The 24,303-nt window shown below is 41.7% G+C and overlaps 1 protein-coding gene and 1 long non-coding RNA gene across 3 annotated transcripts in view; one reads left to right on the top strand and one right to left on the bottom strand.

The window, feature by feature from the left end:
- Positions 1 to 3,252: 3,252 nt before the first annotated feature.
- ROR1 (receptor tyrosine kinase like orphan receptor 1) overlaps positions 3,253 to 24,303 on the bottom strand; it is a 388,377-nt gene continuing 367,326 nt past the window's right edge. Inside the window, exons 8-10 of one of the 2 annotated variants that reach the window (XM_032494476.1) lie at positions 21,358 to 21,569; positions 6,325 to 7,269; positions 3,253 to 4,398 (exon numbers count right to left, since the gene is read on the bottom strand). In XM_032494476.1, coding sequence (XP_032350367.1) covers positions 4,363 to 4,398; positions 6,325 to 7,269; positions 21,358 to 21,569 — 1,193 coding nt within the window. In that variant the 3' untranslated portion in view covers positions 3,253 to 4,362. Of the gene's footprint in view, positions 7,270 to 21,357; positions 21,570 to 24,303 lie in introns of both variants that reach the window. The other variant, XM_032494474.1, reaches the window with a different exon arrangement.
- Positions 10,680 to 22,506, top strand: LOC116668050. Its single transcript, XR_004325116.1, has 3 exons — positions 10,680 to 11,051; positions 21,013 to 21,131; positions 21,432 to 22,506. It is a non-coding gene; the product is annotated as an uncharacterized LOC116668050 (long non-coding RNA).

Raw genomic sequence — 24,303 nt, 5'->3', positions numbered from 1 at the left:
ATTTGTGTTAACTGCAAAATAATTTGGTTTCTCCCTGTCAGAGACCTAAGATGCAGGGAGCCCTTGATCACTGTTACATCTGTATTTGCATCTACCTAACAGAGGGGAGCTCAGAATCAATACATGCTGACTTTTCTTCCACCTTCTCTGCTTTAGCTAGAGTGACCAAGAGTCCAGCTTTGCCTGGGGTGGGAGAATTTCCTGGGGAAAAGGACTTTCAGTGCTAAAACTGGCATAATCCTTGGCCAACTGGTGCCATTGTTCACCCTAGCTTGAGCATCAAGGACCTTTTCAGGGTGGGAGTTGTATAGGCAACTTGGTAACAACTGTTTACTTGTGTTTGGAGGTTGGTGTTTAAAGGAACTGAATTTGTTTTTCATGGCAGGCTGGTGCTCAAACCTCATAATCAAAGTTATGAAACATAATGCTCAGAATTACACCAGGAGAGGATTTTAGGGCTGCCTATGATGAAGGAATGCAGTGCCTGCTTGGTACTTCACATGCGCTGAAGTGTTACAGGAGAATCCCATCTCCTTTCACTTTGTTTCCAACATGGGAACATGAATCATTGACAGATACTGCATTTCATAATATCTAAGTGCATCTGTGACTGCTAAGTGTGTGTGTGTGTGTGTGGGGGAGGGTATAGCTCAGTGGTAGAATGCATGCCTAGCATGCATGAGGTCCTGGGTTCAATCCCCAGCATCTCCATTAAAAAAAAAAAAACCCTAATTACGTCACCCCTCCCCACCAAAACCAAAACAAATAAAAAAAGGAACAGAGGTCCCTGAATATGGATACTTAGAGTCACTGTCCTTCAAATTGACTATCCCCTGAATTATCTTTATTTCATCAGGTTGACCTTTTGAGATACTGACCTTTTAAAAAGTGTAAATACAGGAATACTCTCTGTGATCTTAATGAGGAGTCTTTCTCCTTATTTAATCATTCTTGGATAAGAATAGCTACTAACCTGGTCACGTGGCTAAGGATCGGCCTCACATTAGGGCTGGTCAGCGAAAGTTCTAGTCCTCGTGTGAATGGTTCATAGGTGCCTAGAATTCAACTAGTCGTAAATATGTCAACAGACCTTCTCCCTGTTTGTCTCCATGTTTTTAAGCCTTCCCAGCCTAATTTCCCAGAGGATTACACTGACCTTGAGTGCTTTGATGGTTTGTAAGGCGCTCCTTCCTCTGAGTTAACAGCATCCTAATGCTCTTGGCATTTATGGTAACAAACTTCAGGTGCAGCCATATTTTGGCTGCAAAAATTCCTCTTATGTGTGTGTGCCCTCACTCCTTCTGCTCCTCTAATAGAGCATTTCCTCCTTCACGTTTGAACTATTGGTTGAAAAAAAATGCTCTGTAAATTAAGCGGAGTATAAGCTTCACCTCTAGCACCTCCCTCAGTTCCCCACTGCTGTCCTCCCCCAGAGCTTGCTGCCCTCTGAAGGCGGTGGGGAGCTAGCCTGAGCGAGGAGTTCACCGCCAGCCCGGGGTAGCGGGGGAATGATGGACTGCAGCTGGCAAAGGAACACAGTGGAACAAGCCACAGGTGACTGCATCAGCCAACTGGGTCGGGTTGTCACAGGAAGCTCAGGGGAGGCCCGGAGCCTCTGCAGCTGCTCCTGCTTGATGCTTACTGGGAGCTGGGCCTTCCCTCCTCCCAAGAAAGACCAGCCTATCTGTGACCTCAGCTTTGTCAAGTTGCGAATCAGAGGAGAGTTCTTTTAGTTGTGTTAATCATCAGCGCAAGGAGTCAAAGAAAGGTACACTAAGATACCGAACTCTTTTGAGTTTGTGTGTAGAAAAGAAAAAGCTTTTGGTCCCTATCCAAGTATGTGGGCTTGAGTGAACTAGACAAGGAGTATATTCTTGTGAAAGTCTAGGTACCTTTCTATCCAAGTGAATAACTACAAAAAAAAAAAAAAAGCCCAATTGTCAGATGATCAATGCAAAAATTTTTAGGGCTGAATTTTTGATAAAGTAAAACTTGAGTAACTTTAAAGAGATTAAAGCAGCTGAAATGTTATTAAATGTTTATATGTCCATTATTGAGGATGTAATGACCATCCTTCCCACCTCCCACACCCAGGCCTTTCAGTTAGGCTGGTTCTGCAATTCTCTATCTTGACACTATAGAAGGGCTTGTGAAAGCACAAGTTGCTGGATCCCACCCCAGAATTTCTGATTCCATGTTTTGAAGCGGGGCCTGAGAATCTGCATTTCTAACAAGTTCCAAATCTGCTGGTCTGAGGACCACACTTTGAGAACTACCGGGATAGATCATCTTTGAAGGTATGTAGATAATCGAGACCCTCTTTAATCAGTATTCAGTGATTTATAGGAGGCGTTATCTGAGATGGTGCTGGGAGCTTGCAGATGTTGGTGATGAGGGAATTAAGGGTAAGGCCTGGATCACAGAGTTGAAGGAACTGGGGATGGTGGGAAGGAAGAGCCTGGAGACACAGAAAGGAAATGGGAGTTAAGGGCAGACAGAGGAATTCAAGTGAGAGGGAGAAACCCAACCTGACACCGATCGCATTGCCATGTGAAGTGATTGCTCTATTGAGTTTGATCGCTGAGGTGGTGACAAGAGCTGTACCTAAGACAGATGGATGAGGCCCTGAAGGTTTTATTGTGTTCTCTTCCGTATTAAACAGCAGAAATGGACAAGTTCTTTGAACTTTCATAATGATACTCATTTTCCTTGACAGTGTGTCTTCATCGCCACATGGGGAGCTCTTTCTTTGGGGCAAATAAGGTCATAAAGATAAGCTGTGACAATCAAATGGCCACGTTTATTTTATCAGTATAAGATGTACACAGCTTTTCCTTCTTCAGATTGCTAAGATGACTGTTGATGTCTGAAGTTCACACGGAAACAGCAAGGCAGAAAAAGATCCAACAGTCAAACCCAACTTTGACATTCTGTTTGATTGTAATTATTCAATATATTATTTTGATCTTAAAAATTAAAATCTTGCCATATATAGGTGGGTAATATGTGGTCATAAACTCATTGAGATTCTCCCTTCTACCTAGTCACTAGCAAAAGAATGCCCATGTCTATTTTAAAAGCCTACTTACAGAAAATCATTTCAAAGAAATAGCAGTAAATAGGAATCATGATTCAGCTTTCTATGAAATGTCAAACATTAGGAGAAATAATATTAAGATTCCCAAATACCTCCATGATAGCAATGTTCAGGAAATAATATTGTATGGTAAACATTTTTAATAAACAGCAGCATAAACTAATCAGTGTTTAATATCATCTCTGGTGTGTGAAATACAAATGCATATAACCTCAATATAAAATAGGCTTCTTGTCATTACAATCCCATGCTTGTCTATTTGAAATGCCCATAATAACAAATCAAACATTATGTAATACAGTGATTAAATGCATGCAGTGAAAATAAGGAAAGGTGTGATAGGGCGAGGTCGCTGAATATTGCCATTATATATTTGAAGAAAATCTATATCGAGTTAAAAACAAAGGAAACAAGGAACCAGACCCAATATAAAAATGCAGAGATATATTTTCACTTCTGTGATACAAACCATAAACATAGTTTTGTGCAAAAAAGGGAAAAGATCTGAAAATAAAGTCATCTTACAAAACACTGTCAACAAAGCAAAAGATATTTTTCAGTCTGTGAAAAAAATACTATTTTAATACAAAAGGGACTGTGTTATATAGTATCACAGTGCTTTATAAAATACATTATTACAAGTGGTTTTGAAATTTCGCTTGCTAACTTTAATGACTTCAGTAATTATAAAATGTTCAAAATAAATGTTATAATTCTTTATAAAAAAAAACTAACTGGAATTATTTTTTAACCATAGTAATGTTTTTCCAGAGAAGATATTTTACTGGCTCATGGAATGCTAATTTCCCTTTAAGGGACTCCTAGAAAAACTCAGATTCACTGAAATTGTGTTTACTTAAAATAATAAATATTCTTGGAAAACAATTGATTGTCGTATGATATACAAAATTGTGGTTTGAATCTTCATCATTAAACAGTTGCATAGCAACAAAAGGATACAAATATTCTCCTCTACCTAAAGTTAAGAAATGTAACTTCTGAATCAGCTTATGTATGCCCCCCAAAAGCCTTAATTTATCTTCCAATAAATCTGAATATAGCCAATTCTTTGAGTTCACAGTACCTATAAGTCCATGTTTGTTGTTTGAAGATTCAGTATTTGGGAAAACTGCCACACATTTTGGTAAACATATTTCCTTGATTTCTCATCCATTTTTGAATTTTTTTTAAAACAAAATTGAAACGTCAACGTGCTTCTAATTCTCTTACATTCTCCTCATCAAGTATCATTTCCGGGAATTACTTTATATCCTGTAAGTCTCTTTATAAAGTCTCTTTAGCTGTAAAATAAAAAAATTGAGACTTTGAGACATTGTTCTTAGAAGAAAGGAGCGCTGTTTTTTAACAAGAGAAAAATCAATCATAACATTCCTTCCTATACAGAACTTGAAACCCCTAAGAATTCTAAACTTGGCAAAAGACAGCTAACAGGTAAGACATGAGATGCACATTTGATACCTTCCTCTAAGGTGAAAATGATCATGTTGCTCCTGTATACCAGCTTAAAAAATTCAGCTCATAGTACTCTTTGAAGTGAGAACTCAGTACTTGTTTTCTTTTTTAATGCTGAAATATTTTGCAAAATAGAATTCATAGTCTTCGGATTCCAAGTAACTCTATGAATAAATTGTCATAACTCTTGGTGCTGGAATAAAATCTGTGAACATTTCCAGATCAGGAAAAAAAAAGTGAGAGAAACTTTAGATTAACTAGATACTGCTGTCACAGAGCTTCCTGCTTCCCCAGAGTCCAGTGATGGTGAGCACTCCAATACCTTGGACAACTCATAAGCAGGAGCATGCAAGCACTGATGGGCTGGTCTATAGCCACGCCGCTATGCTTCAATATGATTGGTCCAGGGACGCTTCTGTGAGGCTGTCCCCATGGGAACCCTTGTTCCTTTCCCACGGATGCTGATCTAGGCCAAGGGGCCATTTTCCTGACTGTGCTGCCTTTGGTTCCTCATTTCTAATGCAACAAAGTGAACTATCAACCAACGATCAATTTTAGCATCCACATCTAGCCTTCTTATGATCTATGTCCTATGTGATTTCAAGGGCTTGTGTAAACACACTGTGGAAAAGGCCTTCATGATCAGCAGAGGAGATTCACAGAGAGGCACACTCTGCACCTTCCCAAAGAAGCCCCACTGAGTAGAAGGCTTCAGGGAAACTTACATTTGTCTTATGGCTCGTTTCCATCTGGGATTTTAAATTTGGCCTAAAGTGTCCTCATTGATTCTGAACATCACTTCCATACAAACACGCATAGAGTCTAAATTGAGTCAACATAATTCCTGAACATCTGTCCTGAAGAAAAGGCAGCAGGTAGACAAATGCTACGGTATATACATTTTGGGGCACGACCAGTCATGGCGACCAAAGGTGAATACACAAAGCACTGTTTAACTTTCCTTTTTGGTTTCATGCTTAATCATAAGGTTCTTTTCCTCTTCACTGGTTTGCAGTTTTCAGTACTTGAAACCAGATGTACCAATCCCAACGCCATGGCATACACCCTGATGGAGTATTAATCCCACAGTGTGTTTTTTTTCTGGCTGGTGTCTGCCCTGCTTGGTAAGACACAGTTAAACTTCACAGAAGATACTTGTTGCAATGTCTGCTAAATGAGAACCTTACTTTAATAAAAACATTTGAATATAAATCTTTTCTACGACTTTCTAGTTTTTCCTGTATACCACATTTACAAAAGTTGTGTGCATTTTACAGATCTGCAGAAATCATTGATTCGGTGTGTCCATGAATGTTGGAGTCTCCTAGCAAAGATGGTTGCTTTGAGTCTATTTTGTAGGGTTTTTGAGATTTGTTGCCAAAAACGGTGATACCCATTCCACTGGGATGATTTGGAATCGACATGTGTGGGAGTAAGGGAATATTTGCTTCCTGATTGGATCCTGATGAAGGCAAGCTGGTCACATGACCAGTACTAGTTGACCCACTGGCACTGCTCGGGGACCGACTCTTGGGAGGTGGGCAGTGCTGGATCACTCTGGGAGGACCTGGTGGCTGATAGTGGGCAGCTGGAAATGCTGCGTATCCAGGAGGTATTGGGTATCCATTGATGGGGATGAACCGCTGGTTCTGAGGTATCGGTGGGCTGATGAAACCAGCAATCTGGCCCTGTGGTGTAATACCCTGGCTCGGGAACATATAATTGGGATACCTGGGGTTACTGAGATTACTCACTGGGCTGGCACTAAGGGAGGTCGTCTGCGTGGTGGCATTTCCGCCCGAAGGAGTAGTTGAGCTGGTGTGACTTGAGAGCCCCTCCCAGGACCGAAGCCGGACGTGAATATCTTTAAATCTTGGTCTCCTGGAAGGAATCTCATTCCAACACTCCGTCATGAGGCTGTACATTCTGGGTGGGCAGTCTTCAGAGCATGGTAACAGCTGTCGTTTTCTCACCATTTCGATCACTTCCTGGTTACTAAATCCATAGTATGGCTGGAGTCCAAAACTGAAAATCTCCCACAAGACAACCCCAAAAGACCAGATATCTGAATCGGAAGAGAATTTGCCATACATAATGGCTTCAGGGGGCATCCAACGAATGGGCAGCAAAGACTTACTCTGTACCCTGTAGTAATCAGCGGAGTATATTTCTCTGGAAAGCCCAAGGTCTGAAATCTTTACGTGAAGTTGCTCTCCGATTAAAATATTGCGAGCTGCAAGGTCCTTATGGACAAAGAAGTGACTAGACAGGTACTCCATGCCGGCTGCAATCTGAATTGCAATGTGTAGAAAATCTCCGTGATCCAGGCTGGATTTTACAGTCCCGTCTTCATCACTGCTACAGCCAACATCTGAGTGTGGGGACCGCATGATGAGGAACTCATGCAGATCTCCCTGATTCATATACTCAAAAAGCATACACACAGGCTGTTCCTGGGTGACGGCCCCTAGAAGGCAGACAATATTGGGGTGGTGTAGTTCAGCCATCAGAGAGGCTTCCTGCTGAAATTCTGTCCATTGCTGGGGGTTGTTATAGTCTTTCAAGGTCTTTATAGCAACTAACTGAGCATGGTCCATGCCTGGGAGGTAGAGGTGGCCCTTATAGATCTTTCCAAGGGCACATTCACCCAATTCTTCCATAAAACGTACAGCGGAAAGAGGCAGTTCTTTTGCCTTGCTCTGTACAAGAGAAAGGAAAAGAGTGGTTTAAAACACTTCTTAAGACAAGACATCCTGGCATCTGAAAGGAGGGGTTGGGCATATTGAGAAAGGCTCTATAAATTAAATTAAATACAACATCGTACACCTATAAGTCTTTAAAATTGTTGGCGGCAACTTGGAGGAAGTGCCATGGGCAAATTTCTGTCCTTCACTCCCCTATCTCCCCATCCATACCCCCTGCTCCAACAATGGTTTTCTGCTGCTGCCTAGAGTCTTGCTATCCCAAGTGTGGTCTTGAGACCAGCCACATCAGGATCACCTGAAGCGCACTACAAATGCAGACCCTTGGGCCCACCTGAGACCTATGGAATCTGGATCTGCATTTAACAAGACCCCTGGTGATTTCAGTGAATGTCAGCATGCGAGAAGCACTGCTGCAAGAGGATACAGCCTTGAATTCTTAGCCTGGCACTTGGAGTGATTGTGATTTGGTTCTATTCTTGCTACATCTCTAAGTGATGGCCTCACTTTGGTTAAACAGGTCTCCTCAGTGTCCACATGCAAGCACCATGCACATTCTTGCCTAATATTTTTGTTCTTCCAATGCTCTCCTATTTTTAAGGTATATATTGAGCTGAAAGCCAGAGAAACCAAAACAAAAGACTGTCCTGAGGTGTTCATAGTGGAAGTGGGGAGGTTTGGAATGTGCTCCTCTCTATTTATCAAATCCTTGCTCTGAAACTCTCCCTGACCACTCTGGTCGTTGCCTCATCTGGAACCCTTTTGGCTTTGTGGTCTGAATGCTGCTATGTGCAAGACACAGTGAGGTGGCTGGTTACATGCATGACCTCCGCAGCCAGACAATTTGAGTCTGAATCCTGCCCTTTCCACTTACCAGCTGTGTGACCCTGGTTACAGTATTTAACCACCCTGTGCCTCAATTCCCCCATCTATAAAATGGGATGATAACAATTATACTTACCTCATAGGGTTCTTGTGAACTTCATGCTATTTAACCTTTAGCTAATATTACCTTGCTGTTGCTTTTCTTCCTATGAATATATTTTGTCCTCTCAATCAGATTTAAATTTTTTGAAGGCAGGCATTGCCCTTCATACCAACTGATTATCTATGGCTTTGCAAGTGGGTTGTTTACTGATTGATCTTAAAACAGACAGGAGAAAGCATCCAGCTCACAATGAAAGTAAGTATTAAATTGTGACATTTGATCTTGACAGTAAATGTCTATTATGTCATGTGTTTTTACTATTTTTGAAATTCACCTGAAATCTACCCTGACATTTAATCTAATTTGTTAGGAAAAAAGTCATAAAAGCAATACGTTTGTTCATAAACTGATTTTTAAAATAATCCCTTTAAATGCACTTTCAATCCTTATTTTTTAGAAAAAGAATACTGCTGTGGTGAGTATCCCAAATGAAGCTGACAATTTTGCAAATACATATGGAATTCAGAGCGCTCCATACAGAGTTTAAAGCAACAGTTTAGAAAATTAAGTAAAACATTTCTCTAAACCAAACTCCACTAATCTAAAATTCATGATGATTAGTTCTGTTCTAGGCTGATATTTTCCAGGGCAAAATGCCCATCAGCCTAATGGTAAGTGTAAATAAACTTGCAGCAAAATACCCACTTAAAAGGACAAAATAGAATTGAGGATTTTGAAACTTTAATTCCTCCATGTAAATAATACCTTATTTTATATAGGTCTCACTGATTTGTTAAAGTAGATTTTATGGAGTTTGTATATGTAAATGTCTTAAAAAATTTTTTTTGTTGTTTTTTTTGGGGGGGAGGAGGTAATTAGGTTTATTTATTTATTTATCTAACTTAATTGAGGTACTAGGGATTGAACCCAGGACCTCGTGCATGCTAGGCATGCACTTCTACCCCTGAACTATACCCTCTCTCCTGTGAATACTTTATAGTACAGTTACTTCCGCTGAAAATAACGGCAATCCATTGCTTTAAACATTCAGGAAATTAAAGCTTATTAATCCAGTCCTAGTAATTATAGTATTCTTTGTAACAGCAAAAGATTAGAAATACCCTAGAAATAACCTGTCTATTTAGTGGAGAATGATTAAATTAATTGTGGTGGAGCCAGTAAACAGAATATTATAAAGCTGTAAGAACAAATGAGGACACTTTCTATGTACTGATATGGAAAGATCTCCAAAATCCTAAGTTAAAAATAAAATGTAAAAGAACAGTGAATGCTGTATGCTGCTTTTGTATGAAAGCAGAGGAGAAAAAGAACAAATATATTCATATTTCTTTCCACAGGCATAAAGAAACTCTGAAAGGATGCTCAGGAAACAGCAGTGGTTCCTGGATCAATATGGAAGTGGGCACTGGTGGGTGGCGGGAGGCAGACGGGGGAGATTTTTCACTTCATGCTTTCTGACCTCTTTACATTTATGAACCAGGTGAACATATTAGCAATGAAAAAAGTGAATAATTTAAAAACATAAGACATATCTTTCCAACTGATTGAACCCAGGAAATTCCTTCTACAGTCACGGTTGCTTCACTATTTTTCCTTTGGCTTCTAGGGTCTGGATTCCGTGGGTGCGAGGGACTTCCTTTGGGAGAACAGGATGTGGGTGACAGGAGAAGTAACCAGGTGAACCAATCCTACTCTTTTCTCTTGAAGCCCTTCAATGATTTTGCTTTCATGGGCAGAATAATCCGGGGTGAATTTTCCCCACATGACATTAAGATAGGGATTTCCAACAGAACTTTTCCTAATGACGTAAATGAATCCAATTTATGTGAAAGTCCCGTGAATGGCACGGACGGTATTATTTACTTTTCGACCTAAACAGGATCCTCATGCTTTTGGTGGCAGAGAAGGGTGAGGGACTGAGTAATAAACTACTTTTGAGGGAAACCGGGAATTAGGAACGAAACCCAAGGAATAGTAGACTGATCTCATGAGGAGTTAGGCCTCCTTCCCCTTCCCTGCCAAGGTTAACCCATAGGCAGGGTGGGGCAATTCAAGCCATGTGACCTTTGGACTCACACAAATCTGAATTTGCATCTTGGACCTGCTGCTTTCTATTAAGAATAGTTAATATTTATAGACAACTTACTATGTGCCAGACACTGTTCTAACTACTTAACAAATATTAACTCAATGACTACCCCAACCCTGTGGGAAAGAACCTATTCATTAGATGGCTGACCTTCGGTGAGTTTGTTAGCTTTTAACCTCTATTTCCAAATCTATGAAATAATGTAGTATCTAGCTTCCATAATTGCAGTAGGGATGAAATGTAACAATGCATGAAAGTAATTTCCACCTAATAAGTGCTCTTTAAATCAATTTTACTGTCCTTATTAGGGAAGTAATCCAGAAAGCAGAGTCAATGCAAATGACTTAGATCCATTTAAAGCCTTACATAGTTCTAGATAGTCTTCTACAATTCTATGTTTAAAATAAATGTTTAAGTTTCTTCTTGTTAATCTTTCTCTGTTCTCCGGTAGTTGTTGGTTTTTGTTTTTGTTTTTTTAATTCTTTAAAAATGACAGAGTTTGTTTTGGAGCCCAAGGGTGGGCAAGAATTTGAGTGGCCTGTGGCCTGCTCCTCTGAGGGTTCTGGGAGATGCAGACGGAGGTGGAAGAGTGGATGGTGGCAGATGGGAAAAGGAAGCAAGCCGGCCAAGCCTGTGGGGATGGGAAGAGAAGAGGAGGTGGACAGGACTTTGGCGCTGGCCTGACACATGGCCCCTGGGGCTTCACAGCGAAGAAGGCCGGCTGCATTCCCCTCCACTGAGGTAAGCAAATTAGTTCTCTGGTATTTGCCTTTGGAAGAAGAACTCCTACTCTTGCCATTTTACAGATGGAGAAAGAGGCTTAGAAAAGTATCAAGAATTTTTAGGAGAGCCAAAAAGAGCTGCACTTGCGTGTATAAGGCCTTCTGTTTGAAACCAGAGAAGCCTGCTGGCCGGCAAGCCCAGCTGGACACAGCACGTTGCTGGAGGCTTAGCCTGGGGCCTGACACCTTGCAGGGCTATGAGGTCGGCCTTCCGTGTGTGGTCACTCCGTGGAATGATAACTGTTTTCTCCCTGTTCAGACCCATGACAAAGTACGTTTTGACTCAAAGTGTGTCTTGTCACATGTCACCAATACCCGGCGGGCCAGACAGCAGAGAGTCCCACGTCTTCTGCAGCCAATTGAAGGAAGGAGTAGTTCACCAGAGCTGGTCATAACCAAATTTGGGGATGTGCTTTGGAAAGAAGCACGTAAAGTAACTAAAAAGGCAGATTTCCCAAAACCTTTCCTTGGAACACCTGTGCAGCAGCCGGTAATAGAAAGACCCAGAAGAAAAAAAAAAAAAACAAAACAGAAAAACCTGCTCAGAGCTTGGTTTCAGGGGTACAATTTGCACAGTGATTTGCATTTTTAAAATGCTCAAGTTATTTGGTACAAATGAGTCTTAACTAGAGACTCATTTTCAAATTTCACATAAATCCCGAACTAGTTAAAAAAGCATAAAAACCCTTAAAGAAGCAGTCAGTAGACTGTACGGTGACGGCAGGAAATTAGCTGTATTGTTGAGGAGCAGATGGTTTACATTATACAAACCCTTTAGGCTAAACTTGTTTAGGTCTGGCATATTGTAAATTATATTTTCGTAATGAAAGTGAAATGACCTCTGCTTGACCTCAAGTGGGGTTTGTCTGTTTGAACCAATGTAGTGGAAAACTATGAAAGAAAATGAAGTCATAAAGTTTTGGCAGTTCAATTTTGGCTCATTTCAAGTTAAGGGGTTATAAATCTGTTTAGTTTTTGTTTGACAAGTATTTGTCATACAGGGATGTACAAAATGTAAAGAAGTGTAAAATACACATGAGGCACGATGCCAAAGTAAACCAAGTACAAAGGAAAACTGGAATGAATAGGGTCCTGGGCTCCTATCTCTTTATCACTCCCTCCATTAGTTGAATGACAGGATGGGCTCCGTTTATTATATGCTGTAAGGCAATTAAGTACCTTAAAACTGAAACAGGCTTTCAGTTTAAATGTTAACATTTTTACTCCTCAAAGTAAACACACATCTGCCTCAGTGCGGTTTTAAAAAATTATATAAATTTGTGCGGCGGGGTTAGGGGGGTGGGAGGAGAAAAATCAAAGTTGGATGTAGAAGTTGATACAGGATTCTAAAATCTGATTGTGCTTCTGCCTCGAGGAATTTTTGAACAGCAACTGTATTCGAGTTTACATGAGCTCTTCACAGAAGGAAATGAGAGAACATCTGAGATGTGAGTCATGAGATGTGGGTCCAACGCGAGTCTTGCAGTCCCGTCTAAAGAGCTGCTAGAGAGGCCCGGCGGATGTTGGTGGCTCTCTCACCTGTGTGATCAATACTAAGTGGGGACAGGTGCCCCTTTTAGAGCCATTAACTTTAGGTATGAAAGCAATGAACCATGTGTAGACTTTTTAAAAATTGTAATTATGTAGATGGCAGATGAAAAGGAGGGCAGCCTCAGGGATTTTCTCTCTTTTCACTTTTGGGAAATTACACCTTAGGCGATAACACACTTGAAATGACTCCTCTGGGTGACACAGCTTGCGACTGGACTGCCGCTTCCCGCTCACTTGCCCTAAGAGATTACCATAGGAGACGAGAGGAGGACTTTGCAATGACCACCAACATTTGCATGCAGCACAGATCCTGCTCTGTGACTTTTCACCTGTAACCTGAACAGTGTATGACTGATTGCTCTGCGTTTGAGTCCAACTTGAAATAGACACACAGATAAAAAGCAGAGCCACGTGAGGGTGGAGGGAACCAGAGCCCAGAACAGTTCTCTGGGACAGGAAGGTGGCTCGAATAGCAGGTGCTGGAAAAGGACTAAGGCTGATACTCCCACAGCGGACCCAAACCTCCCCCTGTAGTCTTTGCAGCCTGTACTTGTGCCTTTCCCATCCCTCACGCCCTGGGACGGCTGCCGTTTTACAACTCTCTTTTGTTCTACATTTGCCGATTCTAGTTGGACACAAGTATCTGCAGGAAGAGAGCAGACCCCACACAGGGGCATTTGTCCTCAGTCTTATTAGAGGAATAATGAAGCAGATCCTGGCCTTGCTGAAATTAGAGGGGTATTCTGGGTAATAGCAAGACATTACCAGGTCTGTTTCTTTTTGGAAGCACAGTTTTCTCTGAGAACTGTATTCCCTGGGGACTTACGCTCTGACTCTCAAGTACTAACCAGCAGAGTCTGCACCAGAGCAGCACTGGAACCCCCCACAGGGCTTGGTGAACCACAGATTGCCTTATTCTCCGAGTTTCTAATTCTGTAAGTCAGATTCTGCAGTTCTGACAAGTTCCCAGGTGATAAGGATGCTCTTGGACTGGAATAAATGAGAGAACCACTGGAATAAATGAACATAGCTTTCAGAAAAAAAAAAAGAATATGACTTTCTGGATCAGATAGTTACTGAGTGTCTGGGTTCTTGCTATCTACATGATGAATGACCACAGTGTCTCTGAAGAACTTGCTTGAGCAATTCTGACACAAGGCAGAAACAGTAACACTCTGCTTGGGAAATGCCAGCCAGAGAAAAATACAAGAACCACCGACCGGTATTTTACTGGGTTATACTCTGCATGGCTACTGTCTTAGAGAGATTCAAGCTTTTGAAATAGAAATCACTCTATAGCTTGGGCCGTGTCATCAGTTTATTCTATTTTCATGGGCAGCCAATTGTGTGGGATATATTTTAGTAGCTGATTATATCAGTCAGTCAACTGATACTGTATATACTAAACACCAAAGAGTATACACACAGAATAGGAGATGAGAAACCATGCAAGAACCACGAGGAGAGAGGACATAGCTCCTATTCTAGGTGTCTGTAATCTGAGCTTAATAACAGATACCATGTATTGAATACCTGCCACGTGCCAGACACTGAGATGGTAATAATGGCTATGATTTTTGGTGAGAAGTGTTTATGTGTTAGGCTGAAAGTGCTTTACACATATTAATTCTTTTCATCCTCACAATAACCCTATGGAATTGGTTGCTATGACCATTAACCCCATTTTACAGATGGAGAATCTGAGGAACAGAGTAGTTAAGCGATCCCACAACTAGCAGGCTGCAAATTCAAACTCCAGAGTCTGTCTTCCTCATGACTAGACGACACTCCCTCATCTGCTTTCTCAAGGCTTCGGGCATCAACTCATTTAATCCTCATCACAAACCCATGAGATTCATACTATGACTTCCCCACTTTATGGATCAAGAAATGAAGGCATTCAGTGGCTAAGCAGCTTGCCCAAGGAGGCACAACTGTTAAGTGGCGATGCCAAGATTCAGCTCCAACTATGTCTGGCCCCAAAGATGGAGCACTTTTCTGGGAATTAGTGGTAGTTTTCATCTGATCTTCAGAGGACTCTGCAGTTTGAAAAGCATGAGGCCCATTGGTGTCAAAGTGGAATGTCAAGGCATAATTGCTCTCTGGTTGAGCCTTGTTGGTCCCATTGGTTGACTGGGATAAGTGAACAAAACCTTTCAACAGCAGCCTTCACCTGAGTTGGGCACAGAAGCCCTGGAGAGTATATGAAATTGAGATTTAAAAAAAAAAAAAATTTTTTTTAGTATCTGGACTTGGCTGTTGACAGGAATCTCCTTGACTCCAAAACCTGTCTTCCTTTCTTATGCATTTTACTTGTTCTTAGGTAAACAGCATTCGAGTTGTGAAACAACCGACTCCACTCATAAACGGAAATGACTGCATTCTGAAAGCTTAAAGGCCACGACCATTTTATCTGGGGAGGTTATGGACATTTTCAAGGACGACAGCCGAACTAAGTGCCCCCTGGCTCACGCAGTCGAATTCTCGAGGGAGTTTCAACCAAGAGGTTGCCATGTTTGCTCAGAGTTCAGCGGCACTTCTCTGGAAGTGATTTCACTTCAGAAACAGTTCTTTATAATGTAACTTTCCGATGGCTCATCTGAATGCCTGGTGGTGGTGGCCAGGGTTGATTCTGTGGTGGAGTTACTCTATTAATGTCAACAGGAGAGGTTCTATTCTGCCTGGAACAGATGCCAGTGATTTTAACGTCAGCCTGAGCCACCACGCGCTCGTAACTTAGGCTTGTGTGTTTCAGTCAGCCTGGCAATGAAGGAGTAGAGTGAAATGGGGAACCCTTGAGCTCTGGACCCGGGCAGACCTGGGTTCGAGTCTTGGCTCTGCCACTTACTAGCTGTGTGCCTTTGGGCAAACTCTTCATCTCAAGCCTCAGTTTTCTCACTCCCCAAATCAGGCTCAAACTAGCACCAACCTCAGAGGGTTATTATAAAGATTTATTGAGGTAATGTGTGTGAAGCACTTCGGCTTATTCACGATTCCCGTTTTGACATATCCCATTATGAGGCTCCTTCCTGGAGGTAAAGCTTCTACGGACACAGGTGTAAGCAGAGGTGCAGTGCTGGGCAGCCTCCCAGGCCTCACTGCCAGGCCCTCTCCACCCCGAGGGAGTGAACAGGGCGTGGGGCCAGAGGATGCCCACAGGAACACCAGCGCTATCTAAAGGGCTACCTCTATCATCTTTGCCGTGACTCCCTTGTCCTCACCTCATTTAATGCTGTGGGCTGCTGGGTTCGATAGCTTCCTCCCCAACCCGCAGTATCCTGTACACAGCATTTGGTAGCTAATCAAAAGGTTTGTAATTGTTCACATCATCACCAGAACAAAAATAATAGTAACCTCTAGCTGTCGAGTACCTGTGAGGGGCCAGACACACTATTTTGAAATGTCAGAGACATCTCTTTTAGAACAGATTGGTGGTTGCTAGAGGTGAGGGGTAAGAGGGAAGGTGCAAAATGGGTAAAAGGAGTCAAAAGGTACAAACTTCCAGTTATAAAATAAGTAAGTTATGGAGATGGCATGTGCAGCTGGTGAATAGAGTTAATAATACTGTATTACATATTTGAACGTTGCTGAGAGAGTAAATCTTAAAGGTTCTCATCACAAGAAAAAATATTTTGTAACTACGTATGATGATGTTGGCTAGGCGTATTTTGAACATGTTGCACTATACAAAAATATTGAATCATTATGTTACACACCTGAAACTAATGTCATGTATGTCAATTATACCTCCATAAAAACAATTTAATTTAAAAGTGTCTTTTTTTAAGGACTGTTTGTATCCTTGTTTTATAGTTTCAGAGAGTGTGCTTACGTTCCCATGGCAAGTAAACAATGGAGCTACGTTTTGTAATCATATCTTTCTGTCTCTAAATCCTTGATCTTCAAAATTTATCATACTACCTCCCAGAAGTAAACTAAGAACAAACGTGGCTGGAAGGGTAAGTTAGCCCCAGAAAGTACAGACTCCTGGGTGCCGGGAGGAAGAATTTTATAACTTGAGATTGGTCCTTCCAAACTGGGGAATCCTTATGTCAAGTGGGAGATAAGCAATGCCAGAGGATGAAATCAGCATGAGACAGAGAGGAGAGAGAACTGACAAACATCAGAGGAGGCTCCAATTAGGGAGTTAAAAGAAGAAGAACTAGTGAAGGAAGCAGGAGGAGACAGGAGGGGAGCCAAGAGAAAAAGCATTTCAAGATGGTGGTTAAGAATGCCGAATGCTCCAGAGAAATTAAACAGGACTAAGACTTGGAAACGGTCACTGGATTAAATTACATCACTGGTGATTCCCCAGAGGCCATGTCAATAGAACGATGAGCTCAGAAGCCTTGGGACACCAAGGCTTTAAAGAGTGAGTGTAAAAGTTGTTGAGGACATTTTAGCACTGAGTGTCGTGACACTGGATAAGGACAGGAGTTTCAGAGGGGTGGCCAGACCGCAGCAGGGATTTTGAGATGGGAAGTATGCTGCCAGCAAAAGGGACAGGCCCAGAGAACATACATGTCAGGACGTTCAGCAATGATCTTGGCTGGAGAGGCAAAGGAGAGATGAATAATCTGGAAGTGAAGAAACAGAGAAGCTGGCAAGAGACGAGGGTTGGTTGAGAAATAAAATACAGCCACCAGCTTCAGCAAGCTATAGGCAAGTCCTGCTTTCCCCTAACTGTTCCTTGTATCAGCCAGGAGGTGCAGTTTGACCCATAGGCCCTCCGCCCAGTCTTTCTGCCCCTCATCCTCAGGCTTCTCCACCCCCTAACCTCTCTGCATGTCTAAATCTCATGGAGGTGCATCCCACAGGGAAGGACAGAACTGGGCTCACCCTGGGCTTGAGGGGGAGGCTCGACTTTCTAACTCCCCAAGAAGCAAGCCCCACAGCTTTTTTCCCTCACCGAGACTGCTCTGTGTTTCACACCTGACAGTTGTGGGGGTGAGGTTGGGGAGGAGGCAAAGGAAAAGAATCAGAGAGACGAGAAGTTAGGGTTTCCAGGCTTCTTGGAGAAGGTTCATTTTCCACAGTACTTTTAAAAAAAATCACCTACTCAGACTGTAAAACGTGTAATGTAAGATATAAAAGTCCTACTTAGTTCTTGCATCACCAGAGTCCTGTCAGAGGATTTTAAAGATGGAAATGATAGGAGATTATCTAATCCAGCTGAATGGCTTGACATCTCTTGCTGAACAGAATAAAAGGAAAATAAACAAGCCGTCCTTCTGCAGGGATGCAGTCGACTTCTTTCCCTGAACAGCTGAGAAAATTGAGACACGGAGAGGCTTACGGGCTTCTCAGGGTCACAGGGCAGTGAGAGGCAGAGCCAGGGGAGCATCTCCATTTCCTGAATGTTCAAGGCTCAGAGTTAAAATGCCTCACTGGTCCACTGGCTTTCTTTCCCCACAGATCAGAAGGAGACTTGTGCCTTATCAAAAGTTTTAACTTCCAACTGCGCCGTCCACCTCTCTGGGGACGCAAGCCAGGTCCGGGCAGCCAGTCTGTCTGCGGCTGCCTATTGTCCCAGCTGAAGAGTATGAATTTCTAATCCCCTAGAGGAGCCTCTTCTTAATCCAAACACTCGGGGTGGGGGTGGGGTGTGGGAGGGGTGGTGGGGGTGTAAAATCAGCTCAACAAGTGGAGAGAGACGGAAAGAGATAGTTTAAACCCTGAAGGGCACATTCATTTGGATAAATAAGAACGAGGGCAGGGCAGACCAGCTTCTACTCTTCATTCCTCTTTTGCATCCCAGCCTCCAAATATCCTTTTGATTTTACTCTGGTAGGATGTTTGTTTTCAGGATGTTTTTTGCCCCCTCTCTCTTTCTTTCTTATGTGTGTCCCTTCTTTTTAGATTTTATAGGTACATGTAATATTTATGTGTCATTGACCTTTCAAAGCAGTCTTAGAGATTGACTGTTTACATTGAGGAATTTTCTTTAAGGTCTACAAAGTCCTTTGTGCTTTTTCCAGGAAAGGCACTCAGTAAGAACCAAAACAAACAGCTGAATAACTCAAATTTGATTGGAACCAAATCTCTTAGGAGAGTAAGGAGGAAAAAAAGTTAGCATTTGTTTTGTTGTTTCCTTTCCCCTTCTTGACCCAGTCAAGGATACTTGAGCCATTCCCCTTTCCAATCTGATTTGGGATTGCTTGGGAGCTGTTGGGCTTGGGAGCTGTTTAAGGCTAAATTCTAAGCCTTGTGTTGGAGAAATCTTGACACTTGGAATATTTTGCAAGGCACATTTCAGAAATGATCCAGAAATGATGAAAACAAAGTTTGCTTCACCAAATCTTTGGGAAAATGTAGCCGAGTATATTTTACATTGGTCTCCGTGACCATGGACAATAAAGGACCGTTACTGCTCTGCTCAAGTTGCACATGTCCCTGGCAGGACCGGGGCTGTATAATGCGACTGTTATCCAGACCTCTTCAGGAGGTCTGTCACAAGCCAGATGAGGCCTGTGGCTAGTGTTCAGCTCAAAGTGACCAAACGGAGTCATATTTAGTTGTCTGCCTGGCCCCTCAATCCCCCTTCCCAGCATGATTTGTTCTGTGAAAAAGTTATCATAAGGTTGGGCAAGTGCAAGGGCTTTTACCTAGACCTGAAAAATCTTAACGTTCACACTTCATCCCTTCCAATTACTAGCTCTTTGACCTTAGGCAAGCTACCTAATTGGGTGGCGTCTCAGTTACCCTGGTTGTACTAGAGTGATAATAATGCAGACCTTTTATAATAGGCATGAGGATTAAGTGAGAGAACGAATGTAAAAACTCCTGGAATAGTTCCTGATAATTTGTACCACTCAATATATATTAGTTTTCTCTATCTGTGCCACAAACCTCTCTGAAATCTTTATTTAAAAAACTACATAAATCCAAAACATCATGCCTGTTGGACATCATGTGTTGCAAAATAAACCTCCAGTAAAAATGGAATTGAGTTGCAGATTGAGGCTGACCTACAAAACTGATCATTTTTTCCCAAATGGAAAGGACTCTTCCTATGATTCCTGCCACAGATACGAGGAACCCACCTCCCCAGGATGGTGGCTGCCGCCCAGTGATGACTGTAAACAAACTGATCTGGGTCTCTCTCCTACCTGGAATTCTGGTATTTGTAAGGCTCCTTAACATTTAATAACAGAAATGACAGGGAAAGATTCTCATAGACAAAGACTATTGCACTAGAGGCTTGAAGTCGCAAGATATGTAAAAGGTCAACTAGTTATTACTACATGAATGTGCAATAGTAGTATCCTTTCTGTTTTCCTCTATTACATTTGTAAGAATTAAGTGTGGTGTTATATAACATGCTACAATGAATATAAGTTGCCTCGCTAGCAGCCTGGATGTCAAGAGTTAAACCTCCACCTCCAAGCATTCCCCCAAGACACTAAGTGAACTCTACAGTGTCCAGGGTCTTTTTTTTTTTTTTTCCTGGTAAAAATTCACACTTGAGAGAACAGTGATTTTGCTTGGGACAGACGACTTAAAAATGAATTTTCAGCATTTAAGAAACCCCAAAACCTTACCAACAAATATGACTTTGCAGTAGAAAAATATTTTAAGTCTTCTTAAATTAAATTAAAAAAAAATCCAGCAGCAAAGCAAAATAAAATTAAATGAGGACTATGTGTCAGCCCAGTGATGCTACTCTACTTATTGGGTAAAAGGATTGATTTGGGTGTGAAGGCATTTTTCTCCCTAAAACCGCATTAAAAACAATGCATCTCCTCTTTGTGAGGGTCAAAAGAATAATATGGTCACTAACCCATGGAGAAAATAAATATTTGTTGAATGAATGTTCCTATGGACTTGGAATATGAAGAAAAGGCAGGCTTTTGTGGACGCAAGAATCCTAAATTATTTAAATGAAATCTCTTTGCCGAGAGGTCTGGGATTGAGGTGCTGGCTTTCTGGAGAGAAAGCCTCTGTTGTATTTCAGCTCCAAGATGTGGTGTGTGCTCCATTTCAGGGAAGGGCCAGTGACCCTGGGTTTCCTGCCAGGACCTTGAGCAACTCAAATATTGAAAGATGTGGAGGAAAAGCTAAAAGGAAGTGGATTGATTTAGCACAGAGAGCAGAAGGCTAAGGTGGGCTATCCTAAAAAAGCATTCAAAGATTACAGGAAGGAGAGCACTTCTCTTAAAATAGGCTCGAACCAAAGAGAAAGGGGTTTAGGTTAGACATGAAAAGGATTTTTAAAATTGTGGTAAAAACCACGTAACATCAAATGGTCCATTTTAAGTGGACAGTAGTGTTAAGTACATGCACACTGTTGTGCAATCAGAAGGATTTTTGACAGTGAAGTTGGTGAACAACTTTCAGTTTCTCTCTCTCTCTCTGTTCATCTCTTTCAGCTTGATTGTGAGAGTATGGAATTTCCTTCTTTAAAATTTGGAAAAATAGTTCTCATTCTGAATCCAAAGTGGCTGGTAAAGATGATCTCATAAGGATTCCTTGCAGGCCAAACTCTACGGTAAGGCAGTCATGTGACTGGCTCAACATTCAACTGGTTAAACTGATGAAAGTACGTTCAAGCTGCCTTGGGCAAAGTTAGAGATGTGTGGTTATGCTGAACAGGAGCTCTAGCACTTAGAAACTTCTGACTCTGTATCATTTGATTTCTAAGCTTGGGAGGGCTATAAGTTCTGCCTTAACTTGAAGTCCAGAGAACAAATGCAGCTCCATACTGCTGGTCTTACCTTGGGTTTGTATGCATTCAACATCGACATCTCTACATTTTGACCTCTGACATGTTTCGGTTGCCTCTGGACAGGTGGTGACGATGACTTCTGGTTATTGCGACAGACACAAATGAAGAAGAAGAGCAAAGCAATGGCCAGGGGGATGGCAACACTCGGCACCAGGATGTACAGGATCTCCATTTTATTCTTCTCCTTGGAATCCTTTGAATCTGGGTGCAGAAATGGAAAAGAGCAAATGTTATACTAGTTTAAATAACATGGATGATATTACACTGCAGAGTTTAAAACGACCTCCTCTTCTTCTATACATAAAAATGTATTGTGAGAAAAAGGAACCATTGCTTATTACAATTTGTTTCCATCAAACCTTCAATGTGATTTATTAAAGTTTAAAGTTCAAACGTTTAAAAATTGCAGAGGGACATTATGAAGACTTTGCGTGTGTCTGGGTCCCCCTCGGATGTTGCATCTCTTTAGCCTGCATTTCTCCAACACCTTAAAAGTTAAACGCCACGTGGATGGTCTGTATACATCCAAGAGCATTAATGTGGACCACAGGGGTCTTCTTCTATTGGCTGCTAGCCCAAATCAACCAGAAATCATGCCCGTGTCTTGGCTGGTTTGGACATACAGGGCCAATCCTGCATCTTCCAGAATCAACATCACCAAAGAATCCTGGCCCCAGGGTCCACAAAGCGACAGGCCTGAGATGACGGGGACCCCAAGTCAGGGCCAGCTCAGCTTCTGATGAGCTGTGTGATCCTGAACAAACCACTCACCTCTCTGGGTCTTTTTCTCATCCACAAAAGTGAAGTATCTGTTTTGGATGGTGTCTATGATAACCTCTAGCACAACATCACTGTATAACCTGACACTATTTTGAAACCCAAGAGTTCTTCTTAAATGGTTTCATATGAACTCAAGAATTGTGAGCGCTAACAATTGGAAGTATACTTTTGAAATCTTATACATCCACTGTTACCATTGCTTGGAAAAGAATGTAACATGTATAGAAGGACATGAGGACACATACTTTTCTTTTTTTTTTGGTTTGGGTCTGACCATTAAACTAAATACCCTGGGCGCATACTAGAATTAATGAATTATTTGACTGGTAAAACAAATGCAAGCATTGTGGGACAGTAATTGGAGGAGTTACATAATGACATGCTCTGATCACCAATAACCTCATCAGCTTTCTTGCTGTAAGAAAACCCAAAGTGTGAAAATGCAGACGGACACAAAATTCACAGATGATTATTTACTTAAAAGAATTAGCCACACATCCATTCCCTCATCCTCCCATTTGCTCAGTAAGTCAATAAACAAAAGCTACTACGGCCAAGCACTCTACTAGGTACTGGGAATACATAATTAAATACATAATTAAATCCTTTGCCCTTAAGGAGCCTGTGGTCTGGTTAGGAAAACAGAGAAAAGATCACTACAATATGCTGTTAGAAGTCCTACGAGGGAAGTATGAAAAGAGTGATGAAGAGACCCCAAAAGTCCCTTTAAACAGTGAGCTTCCCCAGCACATGGAAACGAGAATACACTACACGTAGTTTGCACTGGCACACACCTTCCTTGGGAACCTGCTGTCTAGTGAGACAGAGCAGTAACTGATCATGCCACCTTCTCTCCACACTAACAGGCTCAACACAAGGCGTTAGGAAGGGCACCAAAGCCTGGGGGTTGGGACTGTGCTCTGTGGGTCAGCCCTCAGACGAGCTTGGGGAGGGGTAAAATCTGCTTATGAAGTATAACAAATATAATAGTTTTAGTATTTATTGAGTGTTTTCTACTGGAAGAAAATCAAGTTAGCTGTTATGATTCATACGGTCCAAGTATTGTTCTAAGCCCCCCCTCCTTTTTTTCAGTTTTTGTGTTTATTTATTTTACGGATATGTAGTCAGTTTACAATGCTGTGTTAATTTCTGGTGTACAGCATAGTGATTCAGTTGTACATATGTCTGTGTGTGTGTGTGTGTGTGTGTGTGTATTCCTTTTCATATTCTTTTTTTATAGGCTATTACGAGGTATTGAATATAGTTCCCTGCGCTAGACAGTAGGACCTTGCTGTTTATCTATTTTATATGTAGTAGTTAGTATCTGCAAATCTCAAAATCCCAATTTATTCCTCCACTCCCCACTTCTGCCCCGGGTAATCACAAGTTTGTTTTCTATGTCTGTGAGTCTGTTTCTATCTGTAAAGAAGTTCATTTGTTTCTTTTTTTTTCTTTAGATTCCACATATAAGTGATACCATGTTATTTGTCTTTCTCTGTCTGACTTAATTCACTTAGTACAACAATCTTCAGGTTCATCCATGTGGTTGCAAATGGCATTACTTCATTCTTTTTATGGTTGAGCAGTATTCCATTGTGTATGTATATATATTCACACACACATACCACATCTTCTTTATCCAGTCACCTGTCGATGGACACTAAAGTTGCCTCCAAGCTGTACAATAATTAGTGCACTATGGGTTTGTATGCATTCAACATCGACATCTATGCATAAATAGTGCACTATGAACATTGGGGTGCATGTAGTAAGCATGCACTTTTCTTTAATGCACTTATTTTATTCTCACAACCAGCCCCATGAGGTAGACACCACCCTCAACCCCACTTTTATGGGTGAGGAAGCGGAGGGGCAGAGTGGTTAATTTACCTGCCCAAGGACACGCAGCTAGAAATTCAACAGCTCGGATTCCTCTCTTGTTGGTCTTGCTTCACACCTCCTGCTCCAGCTACTACTCTAGACTGCTAGTAATTTCAGAGTGGCTGTTGTTTTGCACCGATTTTTCATGGTAGGACTGCTCTTGTTTCGTGGAGGTGGGAAGGATGAAGGAGGTCTGAAAGGTGGGGAGTAACGCTGACGCTTTGCCAGGTGGGCTGCTTTTGAACTGCTCACTTTGGGCACTGCGGCAGGTGAA

The sequence above is a fragment of the Camelus ferus genome, chromosome 13 (genome assembly GCF_009834535.1).
Source record: "Camelus ferus isolate YT-003-E chromosome 13, BCGSAC_Cfer_1.0, whole genome shotgun sequence".
Taxonomy (NCBI): domain Eukaryota; kingdom Metazoa; phylum Chordata; class Mammalia; order Artiodactyla; family Camelidae; genus Camelus; species Camelus ferus.
This window is presented reverse-complemented; position numbering and strand designations above follow the sequence as displayed.